This window comes from Marmota flaviventris, chromosome 7 (assembly GCF_047511675.1).
Source record: "Marmota flaviventris isolate mMarFla1 chromosome 7, mMarFla1.hap1, whole genome shotgun sequence".
Lineage (NCBI taxonomy): Eukaryota > Metazoa > Chordata > Mammalia > Rodentia > Sciuridae > Marmota > Marmota flaviventris.
In genome coordinates, this window is record NC_092504.1 from 38334804 (window position 1) to 38353385 (window position 18582).

Here is an 18582-nt window from a genome sequence, read left to right on the forward strand (position 1 = left end):
AACAATATCAGTTCATTACCAGCAGGAGTGTAATACCTCTTTCTAGGAAGCTCCCCATGTTGGAGGAGACCAAAAAAATCTACATTTAACCATAATGTCATGTGATAGGTATAATAGAGATGTACAGGGTGGTACTAAAGCCTAAGGAAGGGGCATCTTATCTAAAAGGAATAGGAGAAGTTTTTCCCAGAGAAAATCATGTCTAATCTGATATTAAGAACAAGTGGAATTCATCAAGAGGATGTGGTGATGATGAATACAGTATTATAAAAAAAAAAAAGAGAGAGAGAGAGAGAGATGTCACCTGTGTAGAAGGAGCAGATAAAGCTGGAGAATTGAAAGCAGTATGGGTGGCATGGAAATAAGGGATATTTAGTTGAGGTAGGTGTATGCCATAACATGAAGGACCTTAAGACACTATTGAGTTCCAAACTCTTCAGTGGGATGCCACATTTAATTTCTGCTTAATTAGCGTCCAGGTAACTTGGGGAAATGGAATAAACCTTGAAAGCGATTTTTTTTTCACATGCATAGCCTCTACTGAATTGCAAAGTATGCATCTTTATTCCTCATGTGTTTCTCACCTTTTCTCCTGTCTCATGAAGGTGATGGTGCCAATGATGTTAGCATGATACAAGTGGCAGACATCGGGGTTGGGGTCTCAGGTCAAGAAGGCATGCAAGTGAGTAGATGTTGTGCATCCAAAGACCATGACCTTGACCTGTCTATCTGAGGGCAACCTTCTCCATGGTAAAATGAGGCTATGTGGTTAGCTAAGAGTTGGAAACTGGAAATGTATCGATTCATTCATGGATTATTTACAAGATGAATGTACAGTATTTTCCTGGGGAATTTTAGTTGCGTGGGTCGTTGTTCTGTTTTAAAAATAGAGCATATTTAAATCATGGGATTTTATTTTTTAACCCTACAATAGCTTTGTAAATTCTGGCACTGAGGAAAACCATAAGAATTTGAATAAATATATAAATATATAAAGATCTTGAGGATGAGTAGGGAAGGGAAGGGAAAGGGGAGGATGTGAGACGGTTAGGAGGGAGATGGGAGTATCCTATTTGCCTGTGTGTATATGTGTGTGTGTGTGTGTGTGTGTTCCTTCATATTTTAGGCACAAACTTCAGATAAAAGCGTGTAATCTGAAAGACTATATTTAATGTATGGATCAAGGGCTGTCAGCAGAAAGTGGAATATTAGAGCAGGGTTTCCCAAGAATTATATATGACAACATCTCCATGAAAGATGACAGCTTTGGATTCTTCTTTGCTTGATCCATTATACAAAGGTATAAGAAGTCCTGACTGCAAGAGTTTTTAATATTTTCTTCACTCAAGAGAAGCAAAAACATGGGCTGGGGTTGTGACTCAGCGGTAGAGCGCTTGCTTAGCACGTGTCAGGTCCTGGATTCGATCCTCAGCACCACATAAAAATAAATAAATAAAGATATTGTGTCCAACTACAACTAAAAAATAAATATTTAAAGAGAGAGAGAGGCAAAATCATATTGTAATGCAGAAGACAAAGTTCTTGCTAAGGGACCTGATTTCTATTGCATACTAGGAACCAAAGTCTTATTTCATGTGACCATTTCAGAAAGTGTAGAATTAGCTTTGTATATGGTTTTGTTTTGTTATTGCTGCTGCTGCTGTGTGTGTGTGTGTGTGTGTGTGTGTGTGTGTGTTCTCTTTTTATTTACTTGCAGTGTAGATTTGATTAGTTGGAGTGTAATGGGGGTCAGGCAGTCCGTGCCAGGCTGTGGCTGTTGTAACAGGTTCTGTTGCTCAGGGTGGCCTTCTCTCCCCATTGCGTCTGCAGGCTGTGATGGCCAGTGACTTCGCCATTTCTCAGTTCAGACATCTGAGCAAGCTCCTTCTTGTCCATGGACACTGGTGTTACACACGACTTTCCAACATGATCCTCTATTTTTTCTACAAAAATGTGGTATGTAAGAATTTGTCCCCTCCCCATCCCCCAGTTTTAATCCTGGTTGTATCAAGGACAATGGAAGTGTCCTAGGCTAAGCTCACATTGTTGGTGTTTGGGGAACAAGCAGAAGCAGTCCTGCTGTCTTACCAGAAATAATCTGGGAGCGTGTGTGTTTGAACTGCTAACAGCAAATTGCAAGGCCTGTCCCTGGTACTCCCTATGCATTTGAATTCAATTAAGTCCTGTCTGGTTCATTTAAAATCCAATTTTTGGCCTTCTATAAAAAGATTCTGACAAACAGAATTATGAAACATTCAATGCTGACAGTATAAAATGAAAAGGTTTGCTTCCATTTTACTGGAGATAAAAAAAAATATCTGCTGTCCCCAATCGATGTCTCCTGTGGTGTACTAGAGACAGATACAGATGAAATCCCATATCATGTCCAGCCTGGAGCAGGCCACACTCACAGCCTTGGGAATTTTCTATCCAGCTTATGTAGTCTGTTTGGGCTTGATAGTTACTTAATAGTAATGGACCTTTCTGTTGATTATGTAACTCCCAACAGGGCAGAATTTGACTGGAAGTTCTAACTTCTGTTCCTCAGCATCTCATTTATATTTCTTTTCCTTCTTATAAAATCAGGTTGACTTCACGTTGATTCACTTAGATATCTTGTTAGTGGGCTGATTATATAAATACATCTGATTTTTAGGCCAATTCCATCTTTAAAGTCCACATGTAGCATGTAAGTAGTAGACTAGTTTATATCACTCTATTGAAATACCATCTTTAGACAAAAATAATGGGTCATTTTTAAGATATCCCAATATTTCTCTCTCTCTCTCTCTCTCTCTCTCTCTCTCTCTCTCTCTCTCTCTTTATGTGTGTGTGTGAGAGAGAGAGAGAGAGGAGAAAGCAAGGTCAGGAACATTTTTTTTTTCATATGGCACAATGAACTTTTTAGGAAGTTCTTTACTAAGTCCCATTAGCACATTTAGTCAAAGTTTAATTATACTCAGACACTTTATAAAAATATTTGAACATAGAAAGTCTCTGCCTCAGTTTATGATTCTGGGAAAAGTTATGACTTATAATTTAAAATTTTGACTTAAATGTTCCATGATTTTTAGAAAGCAGTCCCTCTTCCAAGTTTTTATTTTTTTAAATACTTCGCTTATTTCTACCTTTTTCCTATTGTGATGCAAGCCACTCCTACCTCCCTGCTTTTATCCTGAGATTAAACCCAAGGGTTAATAAGCAGAAATAATAGAAAAAGAAACTACATGTTCTTGGAGACGAAGGGCACTTTAGTTAGTGGAGTGCACCTCCAGGGAATTAAGACCTGCCATTTAGGCTTTGTAACCCTTAGATACTCATTTATACTGATATCCTATAGACTTGATTTTTACTTCTTACTTACCTAGCTAATCAGTGGATATTTTATAAGCTATGGAGAAATGAACCAGGAATAGAAGCCATTAAAATAGCTTATCTTTTTGAGATTGTATTTCTTGGGTGTCAGGCTTTTGAGATATTGATGAAGCCTGTGGATCCATATCCCAGGGTAATGTATCAAGCCATGTGTATCTACTATGTTTATCTTTTCAGGATCCAAGCATAGTACATGTCCCCACACTACAATGAAAGTCTATTCTAAGAATTGTGGCCCTCGATATAAGGTTCTCGTGTATCCGTGATGCCAATGTCATCTTAACATTTGTAAGACACTTCACAAAGCCTGAATACTTTCTAACTTGATCTTGATGTTAAGTCCTGGGTTGATGTAATCCTCATTTTACACAAGAGAAAACCAAAATTTAGAAATATTGGGAAAATGGCCTAAAGCTAATCAATAGGCAGTATCGTTAGGCCTTGAAAGAAAACCCTCTGAACCTAAGCCCAGTGTCTTTTCCTTTGCCTTACTCAGTTTGAGAGCTAAGAGCTTTTGGTACTGTGGGCTTGGTTTGTCTGAGAGGACGTACTGGTAAAACCATGTAGGTTGCATATGCCTGGCTTCTAGAGCACCCTATTGGTCAGGTTTGCCTGGGACTTTCCAGTTTTAGCATGAGGGTCTCACTGCCTGGGAATCCTTCAGTCCCAACCGTACTGGGATGGTTGGCCACTCTGCTGGTACCATCTCACCACTGAGAAATAACTATGAAAGCAGAAAACAAGAAAATGAACATTTGTGCAGTGCCTGCTCTGTGCCAGGCACTGGGGTAGGTTCTCTTCATCTAGAACAAAAATGTCTCAGTTGATCACTGACTGTCATTCATCAGTTGGGTGGCTTTGGGTAAATTCCTTAGCCTTACTGTGCCTCAGTGTCTGTCTGTTCAGGTTGCTGTAATAGAACACCAAATATGGATGGCTTATAAACAACAGAACTTTACTTCTCACAGTTTCTGGAGGCTGGAAATCTGAGATCAGGGTGCCAGCATGGTTGACTTCTGGTGAGGGCTCCCTTTTGGGTTGTAAACTCCTCAAGGTGTCCTCACATTGTAAAGGAAAGTAAGAGCTCTCTCGAGTCCATTTTATAAAGGGCACTGATTCCATTCACGGGGCTCTACCATCACGACCTACTTATTTCTCAAGGGTTCAACCTCCTGATACCATCACACTGGGGATTAAGATTTGAATATATGAATTTGGGAGTGCACAAACATTTAGTTCTTTGCATTCAGTTTACTCATCTGTAAAATGGAATAAACGAATTCCCAAGTTGTTATGAAGATTAAATGAATTATTTGTAAAGCATTTGGAATAGTGTCACCAACACATACTAAGTGGTGTTGTGTGTATATGTGTGTGTATGTGTATGTGTGTGTGTGTGTGTATCTTTATTTTAGCTTAAAAACACATTTACCAAAAAAAAAAAAAAAAAAGCCTGCCACGCAAGTTGTGGCCTTGCCTTTCTGCAGAGCAGCTGAGGTTACACAGCTCAAAATTGCAACACATAGAATGTGTGGTGGGCTTGGATTGTGGCTCAGTGGTAGAGGGCTCACCTAGCACGGGCAGGACCCGGGTTCGATCCTCAGCACCACATAAAAATAGAGGAATTGTGTTGTGTCCGTCTACATCTATAAATAAATATTAAAATAAAAAAAAAAAGAATGTGTGGTTACAGTATGCACTGCCGTTTCTAAGGTCATGTTTCTCTTTGTGTCCATAGGCCTATGTGAACCTCCTTTTCTGGTACCAGTTTTTTTGTGGGTTTTCAGGAACATCCATGACTGACTATTGGGTTTTGATCTTCTTCAACCTCCTCTTCACATCTGCTCCTCCGGTCATTTATGGTGTTTTGGAGAAGGATGTGTCTGCAGAGACTCTCATGCAATTGCCTGAACTTTATCAGAGTGGTCAGAAATCAGAGGTAGGTGCCAAGGCAAAAAGGCTTAGATGCACCCCATGGTCAAAGCCAGTGTATTTGTCAATCAACCCAGTCCAAATATTGCAGTCTACTCAGAACTATTTAAAATGTCTGATTTTTTAAAAGGATATCTACTCCAGGGCAGATACTAAATTACTCATCTCTGATATGAACATAGATAAATCAATTAAAGGCCTTGGTACTCATAAGAAGAAATCCCATGTTTGCAACCTCACAACTAATAATGCTAATACTATTTAGCATTTATTAGACCCTACTGTACCATTTATTCTGCTATTAAATATTCCAGGCCTTATTTATCTTAAAGAAAACCTTTTGAGATAGAACCCAGTATTGTTTCCATTTTTAAATAGGGAATCTGAACTTCAAAGAGGTTATTTTTCCAAAAATCAGACAGCTAATCCCTTGCTTCTATCATTCCCTCATTATCTCTTACATAGAGGACTGTAATTGCCTATTAAGAGGTAGGGGTCTGTCTAAAAAGTCTTTTCTTTCTAGTTCTTCTTTTATAAAATTAATATTAACCAACTTTAATATTGAATTTAAGAACATTTATACAATGTCAGGTACTATTCTAAATGCTTAACATGCATAAATTTAATTCTCAAAATATCCCTGCAAGGTAGGTGCTATTGTAATCTGTACTTTGCAGATGAGGAAAATCAAGTATAAGGAATTGCCTTTGGTAATCTGGTCAAGTCACAGAGCTAATGAGTGGCATAATTGAAGCCTGGTCTCTAAGCCCCTGCTGTCTACTTTTGTGTTAAGTGGCAGCAAGAACTCTGATGCTTCTGATGTGCTCTTTAGACCCTGAGTTTCCCACCCACGGTCAGAAATCCAAAGTGCTGTCACAAAAACATTGTTAGGATTTCAGGGACTGAGCTGAACCAGGAGCTTTAGACACCTGTAAGTGGACAAAGCCAAGTGGTCTACCTGGTCCAATGTTCCAGGGTTGAGAAGAGAACTCTGTTAGCCAGAGTTCTGACTAACATTTGTAAATGACCCCCCCAAAAAATCATACATATATACATATATAAAACATATATGTAAAATACATATATGTATAGATATTTATATAGTTATATTAAATATTTATATTATCTAAGTGTATATTATATATATATATATATATATATATATATATATATATATATATATATATATATATATATCTCAGATTAGCTTGATGGAAAAGGGAAATGGATTGGCTCATATAGCTGCAAAATCCAGGAGTAATGGTGATAGAACATTGTTATTCTTCAAGCAACTGTAAATTTCCTGGCTCTGACTCTTGGCCTAGCTTGTCACATGCATTTCCCTGTGTTTATCACTGTGCTTAGAAGGATCAGTTTCTTTTTGACCATGTCTGGGATAACCATCACTCCCCAGGACAGAGATGGACTCAATGGATTAAGACAAAGGGTTTGCTGTAGAAGTAGTGGACAGAACAAGTGACACATATCATAGGAAATCTGTGTGTTGGCTCCACTTGACATTGACATGGATCAGCATGTGTGAGATGTAATGGGTTCTATTTAACCGTATTTAGCCAGACCTCTCATTCTGGGTCTGTGGCATGTGACCAAGTTATTTAACTTGCCTGTGTTTCAGTTTATTTACTATATGGACATGATAGGAAGATTAAGGAAAAGAATACATGTAAAATTTCTAACCACATTCAGCTTTTCATATTTTTACTTTATTCCCCAGAATTAACAGAAACTTGAGGAAATGAGAAATTTGTAAAATGATGCATTTATTTTCATCAGTCTAACTTTATTTTTACTTGAACAGCCTTTCATGGAAGGGAAAATTACCCAGTATCTTTAGCTATCTGGAAGAGTTATCACAGGGAAGTCATATATTCAGGCTTCAGGAAGATCATCCAGCTCATTCAAATCAAGAAACTATATGGCATTTCCCTAAAGAAGTCCAGTGTGACTTAAAGTTCAAGGCCAGGATAACAGGATTTTATGGTTGATATTGGGTGCACCTTAGGCCTAAGTTAAATTAAAGTCAATTGGGGATAGAAGAGAGGCTTTCAAACTTTCTATAGCTAGTGTTTTAGAAGCCCATTTGTACAGACTGAAGATTGAAACTGGTTCTTACTCTTGGGAAAATTGAACTCATTGTTTCCTGCTGTTGGACCCTGTTATCATTTCTCTGTCCACATTATTCTACTGAGCTAGCCTATTTTATAAAACACGATATAATAGCAGACAGATTCACAGCATTTGGCTATCAACAACAGGTAATTTCATTGACTTTCCTTCCAGAATGTGTCCTCTCTTTGAACTCGGCCTCTAAGCAAATTCAGCTTTATGTTTAGATCATTTCCTGTCTTTGGTGTCACAAAATGTACACTCCAGGGCTATAGAATCTCCTCAACCAGAAGAGTCTGGAAGTCTACAGTCAGAGGATCCCCTTCCAAGAAGCTATCACCTCTTCCCTATCTCTTATCACACTTTCCTTTTACTTCATGTTCAGATTTTCCATTTCTTTTTCCAGGAGATCCCATGAGTGAATCCCTCCAGTCTCGGATTTATCTTACCCTTGTCTCTTCTCTCTTTACTCCTGTTGTAAGTCCTCTTCTTCATGTGACCATGAGGAAGTTGTACTTTTTACCTTTTCAATCTCGGTTTTTTTGAACAGCCTCTCTTCCCCCAAAAGTGTGAAGTCACACTTTAACTTATCCCTAGATCTTTCTCTCTTGTCCAGTGGCATTTTGGTTGACTTCACATTGGTTATCCCTTTTTGTCCCTTTGTCTCTAACACATTCTCTTCCTCTATTGGACCGTGCTGCTTCTGGTCTAGGAGCAATGGACATGTGAAGAAAGACAGACAAAGTATCCCATCATTTCCCGTGAGGAAATAATAAGAGATACTGGGAAAACATAGAGTGGAAAATGAACCTCAGTGCTTTGATTTTCTAAAGGACAAAGAAGTATAGTTTTTTGAAGAATGGAAGAATGCATATGGGGAATTTGTATATATAAGGCTTTATTCTTCAAGAAGCAATAGACATTTCAAGGAGGTTTCAGATTCTGTTTGTACTGAAAGAAAACAAGGCTAAGGAAAACATATCAAGAAAAGAAGAACTAGTTCAGGAATATGACACACGTTTCCATTTTTTTCCATGGCACCTATCAATAACACACACCCAACTCTTCCATGCTGGGTCTGAATGTACACAATCCATTTTCACACACATTAACTTACTAAGAATTGGCTCTTCTTTGAGGACCCATTTTCAATTATTTGACTAGTGTCTCTACTTGATCTTTCTCTCTTTTTACAAGCTTTGGGTAGGAAGCAGTTTAGTACATGAGCTATTATAGAATAGCTTATTATCCCAATAAATATTTGTTTAGTACCTACTCTGTACCAAACACTGTTTTGATTACTTGAAATAAGAGTCATAGTCCTACTCTACAAAATTTGCATTCAATAGAGATAACCAGAATTTCATTAAGTAAACAAATAAGATGATCTGTGATACTGATGAGCAATGGCTAAGGATGCCATGGTAGTAAGGGATGAGTGGGCATGATGTTTAGACTGGTGTGTTGTGCCTTTCTGGGGAGGTGGTATTTACAATAGGATATGGATAATGAGGAACCATCATGTGAGAAGAGCACAGAGAGAGAGAAGAGGACAGGAAGGAATGGATCTGGCATTAAAGTCTGTGCTGTGGGATAATAATGTAAGAAGTGATCTTGGAGACCTATTGTGTGGACAGACCATGCAGGACCCTATAGGTCCTGAGAAGGAACTTAAGATTGTATTGTAAACACAGCAGGAAGGCACTGGACTGACTGAAAGGAGTCAGTTTAATTAGTTAGGGAGATAACATGAATTAATTTACATTTTAGAAAGCCAACTGTCTGTTATGGGACGACTGGATGAGGGTAGGAAAGAGAGTAAAGGAGGCATTTAGATTGCTTTCCAGGCTTGTAGGGGAGCTGATGGCAAACTGGGTGGAAGATATAGAGAAGTAGGTGGATTTGGAGAAGTTTTCAGAATAGTACTTTCTGATCAATAGGAAATGAAAAGTTAGGATTACTCACCCTGCTTCAGGTAGATTTAAAATCAATCCAAAAGGGATTGGGGATATAGCTCAGAGGTAGAGCACATACTTAGCATGCAGGAGACCCCAGGTTTGACCCCCAGCACCAAAAGGAAATTGATCCAGTGACAAAATTAGATTTTAAATGAATTCAGTGAGCTTCATAATATTCTCTTTAAGAACTTTTTTTTTAAATCACATTCGACCGCCCTCATTTTTCTGCTGCTGTTGACAAGTCCCCCCCACCCCTGTTTTATGAGTGAAAGAATGAAGGAATAGAATTTTCTCTCAGAGAAGCAAAAACAAGCACTGGTTTGTGTTGTTTCTTGACTCTGTTTGACCCTTGCCCCTTGTCAGTTTTACTCCCTCCCTAACACACTGTGTCTTTTCCAGGCGTACTTGCCCCTCACCTTCTGGATCACGTTGTTGGATGCATTTTATCAAAGCCTGGTCTGCTTCTTTGTGCCTTATTTTGTAAGTATTTGATTAATGAATCATTCTTCCTTGTACTCTGGCTCCAGGATTAGTCTGTAGAAGTGTAAATTGCTCATAAAATCAGGTTGATTGTTGATTGACTAAATTCTAACCACCTCCTAAATAGTATGTTAGGTTGTGGATTAAATGAAATACCTCGCTGAATTCTCTCGGTTCTCTTCTTCTTGTTGTTAGTTTTTGTGATAATAGGATGCTAGCAAGTGGTCTACCCCTGAGCTACATTCCCAACTTCTTGGTTCTTGTTAGCTTGAACTGCTTAATAATATGTATCAATGACGTGAATAAAATTGAAGGTCTGACCATCTAATTAGATTAGTCAAATATCAGAGAGGCAAAGTTAGAATATGAAAGTTTTTATTAGTGTTAGGCTAATTATACCAGTATGACATCCGGAGTGTTAATAAGTTCCCATAAGTAGTCTCTTCAAAACTAAAAGACCCAATTTTACAGATAAAGAAATATTACTAAGCACAGAAGCATAAAATTAATGTTAAAAATTCAGCCTAACACCAAACACAAAGCAGCATAGATTAGCTGCGTATCTGCATACACCTCTTCCCAGAGGAAAACACTTACTCCATCATGGATGGTATTAACAAAGTACAATATTGGAAGTAAGAAAAATGGTGATCTCTAAGGTAGCAATTCTCATATTCGCTACTCAAATTAAATCACTTGAATTAGCCTAACTAGAATAGTCTGGCTATTCTATGCTTCAAGAGGAACATAGACAAGGCCACCTGTAGTGTATTCAGAAGAGTGTGGTGAAGATAAGATTATTCATTTGAGGACTGGATGAAGTTGAGGACATACAGGTAGGACAGGGGGATATTTGCCTAGGAGAGGCATGGGCAGCCATAATAGCTGCTTCAAAGATGTATTAAGTGGAACGAATTTAATATTTGTCTGTACCTTGAAGAACTATAAATATGTGTAAGAGTTTCCAGGAAAATGAATTATGATTCAAATTACAAAGGAATCCCATCTGAAAAATTTAAAACTTAGATGACCTGTCTGAGAGGGAATCAGTCTCTCTTCTGGAAATGTTCATTTATCCTAAAAGACAGTTACTAGGAACATTGTAGAAAGGACTCAAGCCTGTGTTGAGCTGTTGTCGAGTGGTGTTGCTCACACCTTGGAGGTCTTTTTTGTTCACCTGCTGCTGTCTTCTCCTGCAGACCTACCAGGGTTCAGACATTGACATCTTTACATTTGGAAACCCCCTAAACACAGCGGCTTTGTTCATCATTCTCCTCCATCTGGTCATCGAAAGCAAGAGTTTGGTGAGTGACTTTCCCGCTCCTGAGGTAACCTGAAGCTCTTTATGCTTAGGGATGTGTCTTCTATTAGCAGTGAACCTGCTAAACCCATCATGCTTAGAAGATTACATGCTCATGAGAAGAGAGTGATTCCACAGTAGAAGCTTGATTCACAGTTACTCTTGGTGTTCATAGAGTACCATAATGCCAAGGTTGAAATGTTGCTACTGGAAGTAGAAAACACCTGCCTGGTCCTCTTGGTAATATCAATGATGGGTGGTTCCTGGAGGTGTGAGTCAAGCTTAGAAAATAATTATATTTCTATGGCCAACATTCTTCAAGATCAAGCTGACGTCTTTCAACTAAAATAAAAACAGATGTTGTGCCATAACCCTGATACATTGACTCTAGTAAGCAATGATTTTATGCCTTTATCATAATATTTTTAAAAAAAAGAAAACAACTATTTTTGTTCTTCCTTGTGTAAAACTCCTCAGTGGCTTCCTATTGCACCTGAAATATACTCTGAAAGCCCTGGAATAGCCTGTAAGGCCTCATGCAATGGTGTCCTTACTTCTGTCCCCAGCCTCATTTTCACTTATTTGAGGGCTGGAACCATATTATCTCTTTTTTCAACTTCTCAGCTTCCTTGAGCTTCTTATCATATCAGGGCCCTGGCACTGACTGTATATTTTAATGGAAATATTCTTAATTCCCCCTTGTATCCATAAATTTTACCCAATTTGAATGTTATTTTAGGTCACTTTAGGTCTCAGCAAAAATGCTATTTCCCTCTAGAGTTTTTCCCTAAACATCCATTCTCTAATTTTCAGACCTATAGTAATAATTTATAATTATTCATTTAATTTTGATTATCTGACTCATGTTTATTTTCTGCATTAGATTATAATTTTTTGTGAGGCAAGATTCATGCCTATTTTATTCACCACTATATACCAGTATCAGGGACAAAACTGGCACAGAATAGGTGTTCAGAAAATATTTGAATGGACAAATGAATGATGAATGAGGATTGGAGGTATATTCACCATCCTGGTAATGAATGGATTTCAAACAGGAAATAGCTGAATGAGGTTATGGTTTAAAATACACAAGGTTATATTTATCAAATTACTTTTAGCAGTTTTTCCTAAGTACAGTTGAATATTTATTTGTGGCATCTCTTGCTTTGCTTATACATAATCATCTATAAGCAAATCTCACAAGTCCAAAATGCAATAAAGGTTAATATATGCAAATATCAGATGAGGTAAAGGGAATTCTAGAATTGAAATACTTGGAGTTATTTTAATATCTACTTCATTTTCAAGCAATTGCAGGGGAACTTTTAGCTACTGCCTAAGGTCATCTCACAGGCTCTGGCATTTGTAGTGTTTTTGAGAGACCAACACTTGACATGTATCAGCTGGGGTCCACTGATTATGAGCAACGACAAACTAATTAACCTGAGAAAATAAAACTTTCATTAAACCACTTAGATGGTTTTATGTTCATATAATATAAAGCAAGGCAAAGCAAAACCTGGAAAAGCCAGAGTGACTCTGGAGAGCCAGGGAATAGAAACCAATGGACATGCTTGTCAAGATGGCTCTGTGGTCTGAATTGGCTCCAGTCACTTCTGTTCTGCTCTTGCCTTACTGGGCTAGTCCCTGGTGATGGAATCCTGACTCCCTAGCTTCATTCGCAGGTTTTGGCTGGGGAGAAAGAAATAGGTTGCCAGGACCACACAATGCTGGGTGCCCTCTCCAAGAAGAGGAGTGAACGCTAAAAAAACAGCAACCTTCCTATGGAGAATACATCATCAGAGAATTGTTTCTTATGCCAGAGCTCCTGGGCTCCAAGGTCTTTTGTCATCAGTAGTCAGCAGTTCTGAGTGTGAAGCTCTTACTCCCTGTCTATGACCACCCTCACCTCCTGATTTGTTTTTACCACTGTTCCTTGACATGAACTTCCTTCTGTCAATTAATTTAAATGTGTTAGCTCTATGAAGTCACTACCTCATTTGTCAAAAGCTCATCTTAAAAGAAAAAGTTGAGGAAATAGGGCTCAAATAGGGGGTAGGAAAGAAGGGAGGCATGGAAAGAGGGAGGGAATCAAGCTAAACATTTTAACTCTGGAGTGAACCACCAGTTCCTGAGCAGACTGTACGTTTTACAGAAATGAGCAGTCCCTATGACTCTTGTGATGATATCTACCATGGGGAAATACTTCACATGTTTAGGAGGAAAAAGAAGAAAATGTTGGACCTCGTTTGAAAATTATAGTCCTAGAAAATAAAAAAAAAAGATAGTGACAGAATCATTTCCTTGAAAAGCATGACATAGCCACCAATAGTATACCCTATGATTTTAGACATTTCTGCACACTGCATTAAATAACATTGAATACTATATAATATGAAGGTGATTGTCCATCCATACTTAGGATTATGTTTTAAAAAAAAGAAGTCTGTTTGATACTGTTATGTTTTATCATGATTAGCTATTATCCCTTTGTAACAAAGGCCCCAGACTCAGCACCATAATAGATGATGCTGATAGTATATATTACATTTCAAGTAGTGAACTATCTTTCTGCCTAAATTAAGATACTTGATTAATTAGTGAGCCTGGTTTAAAGAAACATTGAGAAAAATAATATTGCAAGCTTCCGTGAATACAAAGATAACTAGATTGTAGTAGGACACAGATTTAGTTCTTGGTAATATAACATTGGCTGATGTTCCAGAAAGCCCCAGCGGCAATTGTCTCTCAAGGGTGGCTCTGAGGCTAAGGCTGCATCTCATAGCTGTACTACCTGGAATTGTTGCTAGAGGGAATTCATGGAAGGAAAGGAGACAACATGGAAAAATGTATATCAGCTCTAAATGCTTCTAACCTGAACACTTCATATATCCCTTCCTGTTCTCATTGCACTGGCCAAAGTAATTCCCACGGCCATGCTTAATGTCGTGGGAGAGGGGAGGTAGAATCCACTTGGATGCCTAGTGGTGGGCAACTGTAATGTCTACCACATGTGTAAATGACTGCAGTTTGCAGAACACTAGATTAAGGTATTACCTTAATGAAGTAAAGACCCACAAGTGACAATATGAAAAAAAAAACTAAAAGAAAAATCCAAATATCTTCAGGTGCATGGACTATAACAAATAAACTGTCAAGACGATTATCTTTGGCTCTTGATTTAGTTTTTACGAGTTTTAACAGTGATAGAAGCCACTTGTGAATAAGGATCTTCTTGTATCTCGTCAGTATTTTGTGTGTTGTTTGCTAAGGTCCGTTGAACCCTTTCTCCCAGTGCTTAAAGATGCCGTTTCTTTAGTGTAGTAGATTTTGAGGGCTATGGCACCTTGCATTTCCCCTGCCTTCTTTTCTTGCAGACTTGGATTCACCTGCTGGTGATCGTTGGTAGCATCTTGTCCTATTTTTTCTTTGCCTTGGCTTTTGGAGCCATGTGTGTAACTTGCAACCCACCATCCAACCCCTACTGGATTATGCAGGAGCACATGCTGGATCCGGTGTTCTACTTAGTTTGTATCCTCACAATCTGCGTTGCTCTTCTGCCCAGGTATTGTATTTGTTTTACCAGCAGGAAGACATGTGGACTCATGGGGTTGGAATCCTTGAAACAACTAGTAAGAATGGATGGTAGCCCACTCTGTTAAGTAGAGGGAAGTCATTCTGTGTGCTACTTAAAGTATTGGTTTCAAGTGTTTTGCTAGAGAACAAAAGTAGCTTAGGCAAACAACTGGGAGGTTTATTTTTCTCTTTTGGAAAATCTGATATGGTTGACAGTCCACAAAGACAGGGCAGCTTTACTTCATGAGCTTATCCAACAACCTAGATCCCATCCTCTACCTACCTTTCCTGCTGTTCTATCTCCCAAATCCTTGTCTTGGTTTGTTTTTGTTTTTGTTTTTTTTTTGTTTTGTTTCCTGCTATAACAGAACACCACAGTCTGGGTAACTTGTAAACCAAACTGTATTGGCTCACAGTTCTGGAGACTGTGAAGTACAACATCAAGGCACTGGCACGTTTGGGGACTCCAGTTCCAAGATGACACCTTGAATGCTATATCTTCCCATGGCAGAGGTGGAAGGGCGAAGCCACTCATGAGGGTGGAGCCCTCAAGGCTTAATCACATCATAAAGGTCCCACCTCTTAATATTGCTACAATTGCAATTAAATTTCAAAATGAGTTTTGAAGGAGACAAACATTCAACTCATTGCAGAATTGATCCATAATATTGAAGAGGATTTCTTATCAGCATATCCACATCTTTGCCACCCCTGCCCCCAAGAATGGAAAAGTGAAAGGCTAGCAGCATTTTTCCATTTTCTTTTTTGGTGTTACCCAGTTGTTGTATGTTATTGCTCATATCCAAAATGTAAATCTATAGACTCTCAGGGGCTAAAATCCAGAGGTTCTAAAAGGAAAAAGGGGAGAATGTACTGAAGGGCAGGTAGCAGTCTCTCTTTTTATTTTTTATACCAAGATTGAACTCAGGGGTGCTAGTCCACTGGCTGCTGAGCCACATTCCCAGCCCGTTATATATTTTATTTTGAGACAGAGTCTCACTAAGTTGCTCAGGGCCTTGCTGAGTTGCTGAGGCTGGCTCTGAACTTGCAATCCTCCTGCCTCTACCTCCTGAACCACTGGGATTACAGGCATACACCACTGCACCCTGGCATGGATAACATTTTTACTAGTTCTGTGGGGATTAGGTATGTGATTCATGGGTCCACTCAATCATTTCAATAGCATACAGAAAAAGATATAAGAAGGGCTTCTTACCTAATGGCATAAATCTCAATAACATACATCAAAGACTCACAAGAGTTTTGAGAATGTTTTATCTGTATACTCATGGCCAATTTGTTCTGCAAGAAACAAAGTTGTGATAAGTTTTTACAGTTGCCCTATAAAACTAATGCAAAAATGTAACATTTTTTTCAGTATTTATTGTATGCCAACACTTTGCCTGATTCTTCTCATTTAACTAAACCTATAATGTAGCAACTATGAATATCTCTACTTTCACAGACTTTATTTACCAAATGCTTATATGGCATTTAACTATTTTCTAATTGCTTCACAAATATTAATTCATTTTACTATTATTTTTAATCTCTATTTTATGATTCACTTAACATCCCCCCTATACCTCTAAAGCCACATAGACACAAGACTCTTTTACTTTTTCTAACTGGTTAGTATTTTTTTGTGGATACCATGATGACTTTGAGGTGAAAATAACTCTGTGATGTTCTTTGCAACCTAGGTTTACATACCGAGTTCTTCAGGGCTCCCTGTTTCCATCTCCAATTCTGAGAGCTAAGCACTTTGACAGACTAACTCCAGAGGAGAGGACAGAAGCTCTCAAGAAGTGGAGAAGGACCGGAAAGATGAAGGAAGTGACATCTAAGTATGCTGACCAATCAGCTGCCATATCAGGAAGAAGACCCACATCTGACCCTCCTGTTACCTTTTCAATGAAGTCAGCAACTTCTTGTGCTGTTGAGCAAGGAAACATATCTATATGTGAAACTGCTGTAGATAGAGGCTACACTGAAACTGAGGCCTCAGAGATGACTGGACTCTCAAAACATTAAGAATGCAGGGTACCCTCTTTGGAGCTACAAGTAGTTTTTCAGGTTTGGCAGAGAGATTTTAAAGAGGCACCTCTATGAAACAAGGAGTATTTGTGTTTTTATATAAGGGATATCAGCATTTTACTAGGCTTAGAATTCAATAATGACATGATGACCATTATTGTATGTATATACATTTGTAAAAGAGAGATAAGATTTGCCCTAGATGGAGTTTAGGAAAGTCAAATACATAATTCAGAATCAAATGCTTTTATGAAACTTTTTGGATTTTGTAAAAGTATTTTAATTGCCTTAGAAATGCAGACATTATCATGGGGTTCATTTGTGACTTATTTATTTCACTGGGAAATCTCATATTCTTGGGAAATGCTTCAAATAAGCAGATACCAATCTGGAAAATTTTTTAATTAAGCAAAAAATTTTAGATATATTAGTTAAGACAAGGAGGAGTTTTTCCATATTGAAAAAAAAACAAAAAACCTTTATTGTGATTTTTTTATAATTAATATTAATTATAGATTAATTCCCACAAACCTTTTAAGCAACCATGTACATAAAATACAGTAATAATCATACTGTTTAAAATATAGTTAGTGAATATTAATAGCTTTTTATTTCCTATGGGAAGATGCCTTTGGTCTTCTGACTATAGATGTTAGGCATACCTCTCTGCTCATCTCAGCGTTTTCCTTTTGTGGAGCCTTTACAGGAGGTGGGTAGGAGAGATGCTAGCATTCCACTGGGTACCTGGGGTGTGTTCCTCTTAGCTTTCAGTCAAGAGAAGAGCTCTCATGAGGTCTCCCTCTGTGTAGATGTTGTCAGTTGGATACAGAAGCCATAGGTCAGGCAAACAGAATCAGCTGAGCCTATTTAGCAATTTCTAAATTCTAAAAATGACAATAGCCTCATCAAAATGAGACAATTTCAAAACAATGTTCCAGAGACCATTTAAGGGTTCCTACTTTTTTACAATTTCCAACAACTCTTGTGGTTTTGTAGACTGTAAAACATGAGCTATTGATTTAGACTCATCCAGATTATTCTCCAGGAGTTTCCCTGAAGTTCTTAGAAAAACTTCTTTTTCAACACACTTGAGGATAGGAATGTCTATAGAAAAGTTTACTGCTATGACAAATCATTTATGTTGACTTTAGTTGGGACCAAGAGACTAGTTTAAACCAAGTCAGGCCAGGTGATGTTATTGTAAGATCATATATTCTTGTTGAAGTTCTTTTAAAATTCTATCTCTATGCATCTGAACATCATCCGTTAACAATCATCTAGAATTTCCTTCATGAAACGCCATGCTCGTGTACAATGTCTACATCAAGTTCTTGTTAATGACTATAAAACTATTATTCTCAGGGCTTAATCTACCTACTGCCTACTATCCTGGTCCTATATTTTTTTGTAACCTTCTGTTATTATTGTTCGGTTGTTTTTTTATATAGACTGATTTCTAAAACTTGTAAAATTTCATATAGCTAATGAAAGTCGCTTTCTGCTTTCTTAAGATTTTTTTAAATAAACTATTTATACAACATGTACTGAAAAACTGTTGTCTCTCTTGTAAGTATACAGTAAATCCAACTGTAACTGGTATCAGAACTTAGAAGGAAAATCCCAGAATACACCTTTTTACCAGAAAATTGTTTGGGCCTTTTCTTATATTAAAAAACAAAAAAACATATGAATAGAGAAAAATATTGAATACTCATGTTATGGAGCTATGATATTATACCTGAAATTCCAAAATTCCAAAGACTGAAAACTGAAAAAATTTTCATAAATTAAACA

At 37.8% G+C, this 18582-nt stretch overlaps 1 protein-coding gene across 2 annotated transcripts in view; it reads left to right on the forward strand.

Annotated features, from left to right (window-relative positions):
* The window catches only part of Atp10d (ATPase phospholipid transporting 10D (putative)), a 112868-nt gene extending 94540 nt beyond the window's left edge, over positions 1-18328 (forward strand). For both annotated transcript variants that reach the window (XM_027938441.2, XM_071614259.1), the window contains 7 exons: positions 606-682; positions 1831-1956; positions 5114-5314; positions 9792-9872; positions 11072-11176; positions 14553-14740; positions 16455-18328. In XM_027938441.2, the coding sequence (XP_027794242.1) occupies positions 606-682; positions 1831-1956; positions 5114-5314; positions 9792-9872; positions 11072-11176; positions 14553-14740; positions 16455-16785 (1109 nt within the window). In that variant the 3' untranslated portion in view covers positions 16786-18328. The remainder of the gene's footprint in view (positions 1-605; positions 683-1830; positions 1957-5113; positions 5315-9791; positions 9873-11071; positions 11177-14552; positions 14741-16454) is intronic.
* The last annotated feature ends 254 nt before the right edge of the window (positions 18329-18582 follow it).